Source organism: Bidens hawaiensis, unplaced genomic scaffold (assembly GCF_021521415.1).
Source record: "Bidens hawaiensis isolate Kalapana, Puna unplaced genomic scaffold, B.hawaiensis_p1.1 tig00001576_1, whole genome shotgun sequence".
Lineage (NCBI taxonomy): Eukaryota > Viridiplantae > Streptophyta > Magnoliopsida > Asterales > Asteraceae > Bidens > Bidens hawaiensis.
The window spans coordinates 351,425-364,747 of record NW_027491089.1 but is presented as its reverse complement, the minus strand read 5'-3'; the positions used below and the strand labels follow the sequence as shown (position 1 = coordinate 364,747).

The window sequence follows — 13,323 nt, the reverse complement described above, 5'->3', positions numbered from 1 at the left end:
CTTATCATTACATAAGATACTAGCTTGATTAGACGATAACCAGTCCATAACTAAAACTACATCAATTATTGACATTATTTAACAATCGTACAGGTATGACGTGATCGGCTAAAGAAATTGTGGCATTATTTAAGGCTTCGGTTATTCTACTTATATTACCATCGGCAGTCTCGACTTCATAATGTTTATCTAATTTAACTAAGGGCTCATTTAATAGACTACAAAATTTATAATCTATAAAACTTTGGTTTGCACCTGAGTCAAATAATACTCTAGCATAAACATTATTGATAGAAAACGTACCAGTGATCACGTCCGGTATATCAGCTGCCTTCTGAGTGTCTAACATAAAGACACGTGCCTTTCCTTTCTTGGCATCGGTCTTGACGCCGCTGTCACTTGCTCCAGCCACCATTGTCGTCCGCTTTTTCTTTGGGCACTCATTACTATAATGCCCCCTTTCCATACAATTAAAACATACCACTGCTTTCCTCGTGCAGTCGGCTTCCACGTGACCAGGTCTCTTGCAGAAATTACATGTGACTGTGTTGTTTTGTCGAATACATCTTCCGAAGTGTCTCCTACCACATGACTAACAAATAGGGCGAGTATACACAAATTCCCCTTCCATCTTTTTCTCAACCTTTTCAACTTTTCCTCCAACTGGTGTTTTGCCATCATCTTTCTTCTTCTCATCTCGATTCCATATCATTCCATCCATTAAATACCTGGACAATTCCATGGCAGATTCCGTCGAAGACGGCATATGTGAACGAACTAAATCACGGATTTCCATTGGCAATCCGTAGATATAGCGCGTCATTTTATTGATTTCAGGAGTGACCAAGTGAGGTACAATTTTGCAGTACTCAAGAAATTTAGTGTTATATTCCTTGAGGTTGGTTCCCACAACCTTGTGGTTCCACAACTTGGTTTGTATTTGATCCATTTCATTAATCGGGCAAAACTTCTTTAGTATCATGGTTTTAAACGTTGCCCAGTCTAGATTGTATAAATTTTCTCTACCCTTGATTCCGATCAGGGTATTCCACCATTCTAATGCCTCTCCCTTAAACATCTGAGAGGTATATTGCACTTTCTCACTTTCCGTACACTTGCTTATCAGCACAATCGATTCCATTTCCTCCAACCATCGGAGAGTGTGTATCGCTCCCTTATCCCCATGGAACTCTTTAGGGTTATAAAGTTTGAATACTTTGAAAACACAACCTTCGTGTATTTTAAGTTTCTTGCGTTTATCACGGAGGTCGTTTTCTGCAGTCGAGCTTTCATCACTCGCTTCTTTCTTTTTCTCTTTTTTCTTATTTTCTTTCTTTTCCAATTCTTTCTTTGATTCTCTTTTTGAAGTAGCGCATTCACTTCGACTCGCCCTCTTATTAGAATGAGAGGCGGTTCGACTTGGATCATTTTTCATTAGGTCATAAAGCGGAGTTACAGCTTCTTTTATCAGATCGCGAATACCGAGCACATAGTCTTTCGGTATCGCTTGAATGTTTTCTGCTACAGTCTTTTCTTTATCATTGTTTATGTTTTCTCCAACGGTCTTTTCTTTATTGATGAGCATTTCTTGATTACTGTTAGCTTTAGACATGTTCTTACATAAATAAAACAAGATTCAGAGAAAAGACAAACTTTCCTTATATTAATTATTTATTTTACAAAGAAACATAGCAGTATACACAGTACTTAACAACGATTTCTAATCCTTAATCCACTTTTTAACAAGATTCTTCATCTTGTCACATTTCTTAACTATTTTCTTTCCCATTCTATTTTTGTCCACTTTCTCATTCCTTAGCTCATCCATCACGAAATTTGGCGGGTTAGGATATCCTGTTGGTGCGGATGCAGCTGGGAAGAGATAAGCGTTCTCCCGTGGATAGAGATGCGGGTTGGCAACATATGTATGCATTTCTTCATCGGGGATATTGTTAGTGTAAAATTCCTCGATGAGATTTGCTTCCTCACGGATCTCGTTAGCTTGTTGTGATATCGAAGGTCTTGGTCCATTATACGGAGGAAAATAAGGATTCTCGTTCTTCTCATTTTCTTCCTCTGGATCCTCCTCTTCTACAGGTTCTTCCTCCGATTCATAAATAATTTTGATTGGTGATTGAACTAATCTCTTTTTGTATGGTAAGATGACCCTCATCTTTGGCTTACGACTTGGTTCGGCAGTGGTAGGTGGGATTTGGTATTGATAACCTAATGGTGGTGATCCGAATTGCCATTTCCTTTGATCAGAGTGACATTTCATCCAGCTAGATGATTCCGATTCAGTCTCCTGTTTGATCTTACTTTGCACTTCCTGTTCCTCGGAAGGATGGTAAGTAGGAATTTCAGATGGGTGGTACCGAGGAATGTTATCAGCAGTGTTGTCGGAGATTTCGATTGGGCATTGTTGACTTCCTGGGAGATACACGGGTTGGCTCCCATATGGTAACATCGGAATGATTGGTTGACTGTGATTGTAAAAGCTTGTATAATAGCTATTACTACTTTCCATATCGGATGGTTCGTAGTTGATTGTCAGCTTTGATCGGATTGCTACTCGGTGTCTATGACCAAGGTAATTAATATAAGACATCTGCACGTAGTTAGATTAGGGATAGGAAGTTTACCAATCCTATCTTATCCCTACGAATAATAATAACTTTAAGGTTAAAGCTTAGGTATTAATGTTTAAATACCTAATTCGCTGCAACCGATGGCTCTGATACCAACCTGTCACACCCCGACTTAGGGCCTGGGCGTGTGACCATAAGTTGGTACCTGTTTTGTAAATATATATCAGAGTATTGGGTTAATTTTAGCAGAAGACTTTAGGTTTGAATATAATATTAATTTACATTGAAAATTTACTCGGGAATTAAACACCCGAGTATTAGTTTACAAAATATATGTTTCATATTACAAGGATTTTAGTTATCAAAAACGGAGCCATCTTGTATGCGCTTGTATCTTCATTAAAACTCCAATCCTTGTTAATGCTACTTATGTTTAGTTACCTGCAATGGTTTGGAAAAATACACTAGCTATATGATGGTGAATACGTATGACTCTATAAAACATTTGAATGACATTACAATACAAATATAGTTTTCTCTACAAGCTCAACGAAAGCATTTCTACTTCCGGTCTATCTACCACTGCCCTACACACACAATTATTCCCGAGCCACGTAGCCCTTAATGGGAAACTAGTTGTGACCATTAGCCCGCGGCCACGTAGCCTTTGAATGATTAGGCTGAACGGTTATGTTTGGATCCAGACACATGTGTATTCGGTCTGAGTTGCTTTTATTTTCTATCTTGTATTATAACATTTTAGAGATCACATAATCCCAAGTAAACATTGATTGACTTGTTAAGGCAAACACCCATTCATCTTAACAAGTATAAATATCTTTTGACTGATTAAAAAGGTTAACGTATTCACCTGTACCGTCGGTGTTGGAAACCTTGACTGATTGATTGATTGTGAATGATATTTAACCTATACATAAATAGGTTCGTATGAATGTTTTGGACAATGTTAAGCTATGATTGTAAGCTTAACCTTGAAATCGTTTATCTTTGATTGTGAATGAAAAAAAAACACTTGGTTTTATATGACGTTTGAAATAGCATGCTTTGGCTTAATAGGTTCTATCATGTTGGTAAGTTTCTCAAGGTAAGTAAACGGGTCCCTCGGTTGATTGGGATTTATACGAATTACTTTTCCTTAGGCAAGAAACTTACTACTAGTGATATCCCCCTTACAGTTACTACATGCCCGTCAAAATATATCTTTGATTAACATTACTTAGTTATGAAGTAACGTTTATGAAAACTCGTTTATGAATGTTTATAGAATGTTTATAAAACCTTTCAAGGTTAAATGCCATAGCCTTGATTGATCGTCTAAGCTATAATTCAAATAACTTAAACATAACTCCTACCTTAGGTTGGATACTTAGATTGATAATAAGAAAAAGGCAGGATCTTGATCTACTCGATTGTACGATTGTTAGCTTGATTATAACTTTGTTCCTTGCACGAACTACGAGAAATTGGCACGTTGGCTTGGCACGGCAATGGGGCACGCCTTTCGAGGTTAAGTGTGTGAATGTGGAGGTGTGTTTGGGATGAAATGGGTTCAATACCGTAACCCTCTATTTATAGGCAAGTTCAGGACCCCTTCGCGATACGCGATGGGTTCCTCTACCCCTTCGCGTATCGCGACGCCGCCATTTTTACGCCGCCTTATATGGTGGTGACACGTGGCCTGTCATATCGTGCCACGTGTTGACACGTGGTTGGACACTTGTCCAATGACTCAGCAAGGTCATCGCGATACGCGATGACTCTTGTGGTTGTGATTGTAGCATATCGCTACGCTGCCCATTTCTGGGTTTGTGTGCAAGGCCATCGCGCTACGCGATGGGCTTAATATCTGCCCCATCGCGTATCGCGATGGATGAATATTTTTAGATTGTTCATTTTTGGTCCCTACACTTTCCAAGTTAGTATATTTACGCTTAAATTTATAGGTATAAGACGCTGTGTTACAGCGACCTAACGGGTAAGGAACCTCAAACTGTTAAGATGCTAGTAGACAATGAATCAGCCATAGCTCTTATTAAAAACCCGGTTTTCCACGGGCGTAGTAAGCACATCGACACCAAGTACCATTTCATACGTGAATGTGTAGAACGAGGGCATATACAAGTGGAACATGTGAGCGGGGATTTGCAAAAGGCGGACATTTTGACCAAGGCATTGGGTCGGGAAGTATTGTGAAATGCGAGATCTGTTGGGTATGGATGAGACTGAAGGTCCAAGTCAACATTAAGGGGGGAAATGTTAATTAATGTTTGACTTAGGGAATAAGTTGAACGAGAAAGTGGGAGAAGTAATGGGAGTATCTTGAATGAGTAAATTGATATAGTGGAGATCATGCTATGTGGGATGTTTCAGTTTGTTTTTTTTCCTATTTAAGCAGTAGGCTAGATTTTGTTTTATTATCACTTTTCATATTCACATGACTTTCAATTCTAGTTTGTAATTGGTTCTTTTGAAGTTTTAATACCCAGTGAAGTCCCACTACTAGCACAGCTATAAGTAGAGTCTGGGGAGGGTGGAATGTAGGCACACCGTACCTTTTTCCCGAGGGATAGAAAGATGGCTTCCAGAGAGACCCTCAGCTCTAAAACCATATGTATGAGGAAATATAAGGGGAATCATAATACAACCTTAATATAATCAAAAATAGCACGCAATATATATATATGTGTGTGTGTGTGTGTGTGTGTATGTGTGTGTGTGTGAAAAGGAAATACCATAATGGTGCGTGACCAAAATAGGTAAATAGAAGCCCCTAAGGTAATCATTTCTCCTTAAAAATTCTTAACTTTAAATCAGAAAATTGCCCCAAATCCCTTTGTCATTCTCTGTTTACCCCAACACTGCTTGTCAAGCTATATGGATAAGATTTGGATAAAATACAAATTAATGGTACGGTTATCTATTATGATAGCAGATCAGCTATATGTCTTTCTAAATATCTTGTGTTACACAATGGGTTTAAGCACATTCAGTTGAGTTTTCATTTTATCAACACAGATGAAATTAAAATTTTGCAGCACCCGTGAGCAAACTGCAGATGTTCTACCAAGGCATTAAGCAATTGGCTAGAAATTTGAATATTTTCGAGCCAATCTAAGAGTTCAGAAGATTAAGTTAAGGGAGAGTGTTGGATATAACTCAATTTAAAGCTCCCACTGCTTTTAGAGACATGAACATCGTGTACAAGAGGCTGTTTGTTTATGAATTAGAATTTGGAATAAAAAAGCTTTTTGGGTAAAGATAACTCCTGGTTTATCGTTTTGTTCTCTCTATTTATGTCAGTTATAGGCTTTGTAATTCGTACGTTTTACACTGAAGTCTATCAATAAAAGTCACAATCTCTTGAGCGCAATTCGTATCTGTTTTGAGCCTCAATACTATCTGATTACCAACATAATATTTGTGTTACTGAATTATGGACTTCATCATATTCTAGTTACAGTTTTTTAATGTGTTAATAAATGAATGCAAAATGATGACTACATTTGCCACAACATATTTATTCTGTGCACCATAACTGAACATTTACAGTCTTGAGAAGTTGACATGTCATTTTGAATTTTCTATATTTCTAGGTCTGAGACAAACTTCATTGCAGAAGTGGTTAAGACAGTTCATTGTAAACTAGATCTGAAACAACTTGGTACTCCAGCACATTTAACTGGAATAGAGAATCGAGTTGAAGTTATCAGTTCTTGGTTGAAACATGAGGAGACCAATTCTCTAGCAATATGTGGTATGGGAGGCAGTGGCAAGACAACACTCGCCCAGCATATTTATAACTCAAACAAACATCATTTTGAAAGCTGCAGTTTTATAGAAGTGGCTGGAAAACAACCAGAGGGGTTGCTGGGGCTACAGAAACAACTTCTCAAAGATGTTTTTGGAGGAACGAAAGTAAGAATATCTAGTGTTTCTGAGGGTACACAGAAAATTGACGAGGTCTTACGAATGAAAAGGATGCTTATTGTTCTCGATGACATTGATCAACATGAACAATTAAGCGCCTTACTTGGAACAAAAGTGTTTCCTACACAAAGCAAGATCATAATCACAACAAGGTTTCTAGATATAAATGCATGGCTTGATTCCATATCTTGGAGCCATCAGGTGTACAATATGATATTGTTAAATCACTTTGAATCAGTAGAGCTCTTAAGCTTTTATGCCTTCAAATCTAAGACTCCTTTGAAAGAATTCAAGGAGTTAGCGGCACAACTAGCACACTATTGTGGAGGAAATCCGTTGGCTCTTAAAGTATTAGGTTCTTCTCTATATGTTAAAGATGAAGACCCATGGACAATAAATCACATGATAAGAATTTGGAGAAGTAGAATGAATTCACTGATTTCATTAAAAGGAAATATTGATTCTAGAATCCAATGTGTACTACGAAAGAGCTTCGACTCCTTACCACAACCTACTGAGAAAGAGTTGTTTTTGCATATTGCTTGTTACTTTGTTGGTGAATCCAAATATGACACAGAAATGATGTTGGAGGATAAATTATATGCAAAATCTGGGATCTTGACCCTAATTAACAGATGCCTTCTTACTGTTTCACCCATTGGAAAACTGATGATGCATCAATTGCTTCAAGAAATGGGAAGAAATGTAATTTGTGAAGAGTCCAAAGATCCTGCAAAACGTAGTAGAGTCTGGAATGATGCCGAATCTTATAATTTGTTAAAAGAAGGAAATGTAAGATGCTTCTTATGTCGACCTTATAACTTTGTTCTCATTTCACAACCTCATATTAAAACGAGTATTCTTTAACTTCATATTTTTCTCTATTAGGGTTCAGATACAATTGAAGGTCTATCACTCGACATGCGAAAGATTGAGCAAGGGATGCGACCAGAGGTAAGATAAATTGATAAATTATACGTATGAAAATTAACTAAATTTACTAAGATTTTCTTTTAGATGATAATCGGCATACTTCAATACTAGAAGAGCATGATATGTGACTTAAAACCAAATGTGTTCCTCGCAGATTTTAATTTGGGTAGATTTCTTCCTAGTAGAATGCTTCTTATAGTATTTACTCTTGCTTAGGACTAGAATATCACGTACCTTTGTTTTCTTTCATTCCTTTTGCAAGTCACCCTATCATTTGAAGAAGAAAAAAGTTTGATATTTCACCATTTTGTTGTTTAAAAAAGATATTACTAATTTTTTTTTGTTTCGTGGTTAATTTTAATGACTTATTGAACAATGTTTACTTTTAGGCTTCATTTGTTATGTTATTCACATGGGCAAGCATGCTATTAAGAGAAAATAATACCGCTAAAATACTTTCATGTGCTGATTTTAGCATTTATTTCTTATATGGAATGACATTTACCAAAAGGAACTAGTGTCTCCTACTATATTTGGGTTCCAATAAGTTGGTGATTGCTCTCAATTATGAGATATTATGATCATTAACACTTTACAGACTCTAAGAAAATGTCCGGGTTCCTATGGTAACCTAAATGAGGCTTGCTAATTAATACGTGTTATGCTAAATGTCAGGAATTAACCCTTGAAACAACATCGCTTGTAAAAATGGACAAACTAAAATTGTTACAGCTTAAATATGTGACATTCACTGGGTCCTATGATAACTTTCCAAAGTTAATATGGATGTGTTGGCATCGATGTCATTTGCAAACAATGCCTTCCGGCTTATTGATGAGCACCCTGGTGGCATTAGACATGAGTGATGGACACTTGGAAATGTTTGAAGCTCCATCGGTATAATAAATTCAATCTTTAGTTTGATACTTCACCTTTTTTGATTCTCTGTTTTAGAGAGTATCATATGAATGTGTAGTCCTAATTTAAACATGTAATTCTTGGAGTAGGTTCTTAATTCTCTCATGATATTATACCTTAAAGGTTGTGACAAGCTTGTCAGCATCTGCAATCTCTACCGACTTCCTAATCTTGTGAAGTTGAGCCTCTGGAACTGTAGTAGTCTTACTCAAATTTGTAAAACCATAAGAGACCTTCAAAAACTTAATCATCTGGATTTAACAGGGTGCACTAAATTGTGGATGTATGCAAATTATTCCGAAACAACAATGCATCCAAAACAGATGTCAGTTTCCTTACCGCGGTCATTAACATGGTTGGATATCTCAAACTGTGACCTAGAGTTTAATAGTGATGTATGTGTGGTGTTCCATTGTCAATCATATATTAAATTGCATTTGGCACTTAACCCATTTGAGTACCTGCCAAACAACATTGACCTTAAAATGCTTCAGATTCTCAACTTGTATTCTTGTCCAAACCTGAAGTCTCTCCCATGTATCCCAAGTACACTAAAGGAGTTGAATATAGATTGGTGTATATCACTAGAGAGAGTAACATTCCAATCAGGTCGTTTCACACTGCGGGGGTTTGCTTATGAATGTTGTTTCAAGTTGTTTGAAGTTCAAGGGCTATTTAAATTAGTTCCTATAGCAAAAATCAATGAAACAGATCTGGGTCACATGCAATGGATCAAAGCATACGCAAATCATAAGGTGGACTTGGTGGGTGATGAGATTACTAAAGGGAGAATTTGGCATACCCAGGTTATTTCTCTTAAATCTCTCAAATGCATATATAATAATAACACGCATATTTGCAAACCGTGTAATATATGACTTAACAAAATTTTAATTATTTGAAGTAGATATTTTATGAATATGGCATAGTGAGCACGTATCTCCAAAGCACAAAGGAACGAAGCATGCCAGTATATGAGCATATTTCATCGTCTAATTTCTTACACTTTCATGTGCCTTTTCATCATGAGAAGAACGTGATTAAAGGATTAAATGTAAGTTGCTTATACAGATCCTCGGGATCTAATGATAAAGATGAGTGGAACTTGTTGGCCAAAATCAGCAACATAACCAAGGGTCTAACTTGGGTGTACAATCCTATGGTGTATTGCAAACCCAAAGTTGATGAAGATGTTGTGTGGGTAAGTTATTGGCCAATTGGGAACATATTAGATGTTGGGGATGAAGTCAGCGTGGATATATATGTGCAGGCCAGCACCATAATAGTAAGTGGTTGTCGTGCCAGCTTTGTGTATACGGATACCGAAATAGATAAAGGAGAAATGTGTGAGAATAACTCTATGAGGGAGAAAGAAGTGATTGGAGGAGATCTATCTGAATTCAAGGTGGCAACAGGATGCTATTATCTTTGCCGTCATGATTTGTTTGGTTTAAAGACCTCGTATTGGTTAAAACATTTCTTTGGTGATAATGTTAACTATAAAGGTATGTTCATATTGAGTATTTTATAGATGTATTTAGCTGATATCAAGCGGATAGTAATGACAGACACTAACTCGAGTAATATCATAAATTTTCACAGATTCGCAAGGATGGAGAAAAACTCATCAGTCAAACCTATCTCGTAAGCTGAGAGATATAGATAGCACCTTTCTAAAGGTTAGTATATACCTTTTTCTGTTTGATACACACAAAATTAAATGCTAAATTCCTCTACCAATACTTATATATACAATGGTGTCAACAAAAAATCGTCAAAAGAAGATAGCTCGTTGTGGTGGCGAAAAAAAACGCATTTTATCGGTATCGGGTTACGGCACTGAAAGTAAAACAAAAAATAATTTGTCCACACCCAAACACAACAAATTAACATCATTAAAAAGAAAAACCACGGCGAAAAAAAAACACGCTTATTGTTGCTGCGAACTGATGTAAATTCGTACATAATCAACAAATGAAAAAAACTCGCTGTGTTAAGAAAAACATGGATTGCAGTGGTTCGAATTTAGAATATACAAAATAATAAGCAAGAAAGATAAAAGAAAATTAAGAAAAAAAATGCCAACCATGTGAGGCTAATGTAGCTATTGTGGGCTAATAAAACAAGTATTTTAATGCTTAAATACTTATAACAAGTATGGGCAAGTAAGGTATCAAACGTAGAGGAATCAGTGGAGAGTGTTAATTGAGTGTATCATCTTGCAATAATTAGACTAGGCGGACAAACAATGTCAAGAAAGATTTTGAAAATGGTTTGATTACAAAACAATTGAGAGAAAGATAAACAAACTCCAGGTCTCGGGATGTAACAAACAATTGAGAAAAAGATAAACAAACTCCAGGTCTCGGGATATGAAGGAGACTAGATCAATTAATTAGAACTATTTGTAAAACCCGTTTGTTTATACCTATAATCAAAATACTAAATATTTGACCTTACTGATTGACAAAAATTAGTCTGAAAAATTAGTTTGAATGAATAATAACCTATTTGATTACCAGTTTTAAGGTTTTATAAATGCAATTGGCTTAATGGTTAAAGATAAACGGATCAATGACTCTAAGAACTTAATCCTTAAAGTTGATGACCACAAATCAATTAACTGATAAAACTTCAAAGCATTCAATTACGAAAAATTGTTCAACCACATAAACAAACACAAAGATTCGACTAACGAACTATTACTCAAATCCAAATCCAATCTCAAAGGTTAAAGTACCGAATGTCTAGCTACAAACGCATCCCTACTCCACGGCAACAACGCAGTTTTGATCAATTTCAAAAGGTCCATCAAAAACATTTTCAAAAATTACCTTTACCAGCTAGGGAAAGTAATGTGTTAAATCCACAGGGAATTAATGGAAGTGCTAATCAAACTCATGAATTACTAAATACTACACTAGACGGACAGACGATGTCAAGCAAACTTCTGAGAATGATTTTGCTTTGGAATATTTTGAACAAACAAATAATTTTGATATGTAAACAATTGTGAGAAAATAATCAATCTTTAGGTTTCAGGTTGTGAAATGGGATGGACAAGTAATTAAACCTATTTGAAAATCTCTTGATTTGGATAAATAATCAAAAGACAAAATATTTGGATAAATTATGTGAACAATTGGCATAAATGAATAATAATCTAATTAATCACCAGTTTTAGGTTTTGATAAATTTAATCAATTTTTTTGTTAATGATAGACGGGTCAATGACAATAAGAACACAATACTAAATGTTAATGACCTCAAATCAATTAACTGACAAAATCTCAAACATTGAACTATTTAATCAACACAAACAAACACAAATATTTGACAAACACAACCCTACTCCCAGAGAGGGTCATGAGAGCTTCAGCATATGCATCTTGAAGATCTTGATTATTAGATGAGATGATGAGAACATGGATGATTATGATTATTAAAGGATGTTATGGTGATAAAGAACGGCCTCCAATCTTTCCCAAGTGATAGGGTTTAAAGGATAATCGACCTGGGGCTTAACCGAGCTTTTATATAGAAAAAAAAACCCATAAACCGTACTTTTGTGTCAAGCCCGCCGTAAGCTATGGTGAGTCCAATGAAAGCTACCGTGGGTGTGAAAAAAAACGGAGAAAGTAAGGCAGAGACTCAAGCACGTAGCCTACTGGTCCATCGTAAACTACTCTGACAACTTTATTAATATATTGTTTTCTTCATAAAATCTTTATTTGAACTCTATTTTCCTCCTCGTTTGCTACCAGGTCTTCGTATTTGAACTCTCTATCATATCGTATTCCATTACTTTCATCTCCAATGCATCTTAAATGCTCCATATTAGTTCTTTTAAGCTCTAAGCACATGTAATCATAAAACCAATCAAAGTACCCATGTTCGATATTTATAAACAATTAAAAAACACAATATTAAACACTTAAAGCACGTTAGTTCAACAACAAATCAGAACATGAATCAATCGTGTCACTGCCTCGCCAACCCATGCTTTATAATTATAATTACTGGGTAAATATAAGGTACAAACTAAAATAAACGTGTTAACTATACAAATTGATGAAAATCAGAAAAAAACAGCAGTGGCAAACTTGCAATTAAATTGACCATCAATTTTGACAAATAAAAAAGAGCAACCCATATGATCGGTCTTCACAAAACCATCAATTTTCGATTAAATCAGATCAACGAACGAAATCTTGTAATTATCATCAGTTTCAACAAATTAACAGATTTGGAAAATCGATTATGAATAAATTTGGCTTAGAAAGAACTGATGGTGTACAAACCAAAGCATTAGCAATCAAATTAATGATGAATCTCCAACTAATTTTGTATCAATCATCAATTTGAAGAAAGTGATTTACTTAAATTTTTGAAAAGCGACATATATATATAAGGAGAGAATCATGAGAGAACTCCATTTCATGGATAGAACTAGAGAATTAATAATGAAGTATTTTTAATTTAACTAAAAATAATACTTTTAAATTTTTTTTCTTTCATCCTTCTTATATGTGGTTATTTTTCACCACAAAAAATATTAAAAAAAATAAAAAGAAAATAAAAAAAATTAACGTTGTAATGCATATATGCAATACATCAACTTTTTTATAATGCATATGTGCAATAGTGTACATTTTGATATTTGAAATAGTGTTCTTTGTATTGTATATTTGCAATAGTGTTATATTATATACAAAAATTAAAAAAATCGATATAGTGCATATGTGCATTAGTGTTGCATTTGCATATATCCAATAGTGTGTATTTGATAATGCAATTGTGTTGTATTATATGCAATAAAACAATATTGTATATATGCAATAGGCATTAGTGCACATATGCAATAAAACAATAATTAGTTTTTTTTTTAGTATCAATATCATCTTATTAGAAGGAAGAAAGAAAAATAAATCACAAA

The 13,323-nt window shown here is 35.3% G+C and overlaps 1 protein-coding gene across 1 annotated transcript in view; it reads left to right on the top strand.

Moving 5' to 3' along the window:
- Positions 1 to 13,323, top strand: part of LOC143588680 (disease resistance protein RML1A-like) — a 42,609-nt gene that overhangs the window by 22,124 nt on the left and 7,162 nt on the right. Inside the window, exons 2-7 of the mRNA XM_077069624.1 lie at positions 6,203 to 7,328; positions 7,425 to 7,472; positions 8,136 to 8,366; positions 8,477 to 9,193; positions 9,295 to 9,892; positions 9,990 to 10,066. Of these exons, the coding sequence (XP_076925739.1) occupies positions 6,203 to 7,328; positions 7,425 to 7,472; positions 8,136 to 8,366; positions 8,477 to 9,193; positions 9,295 to 9,892; positions 9,990 to 10,066 (2,797 nt within the window). The remainder of the gene's footprint in view (positions 1 to 6,202; positions 7,329 to 7,424; positions 7,473 to 8,135; positions 8,367 to 8,476; positions 9,194 to 9,294; positions 9,893 to 9,989; positions 10,067 to 13,323) is intronic.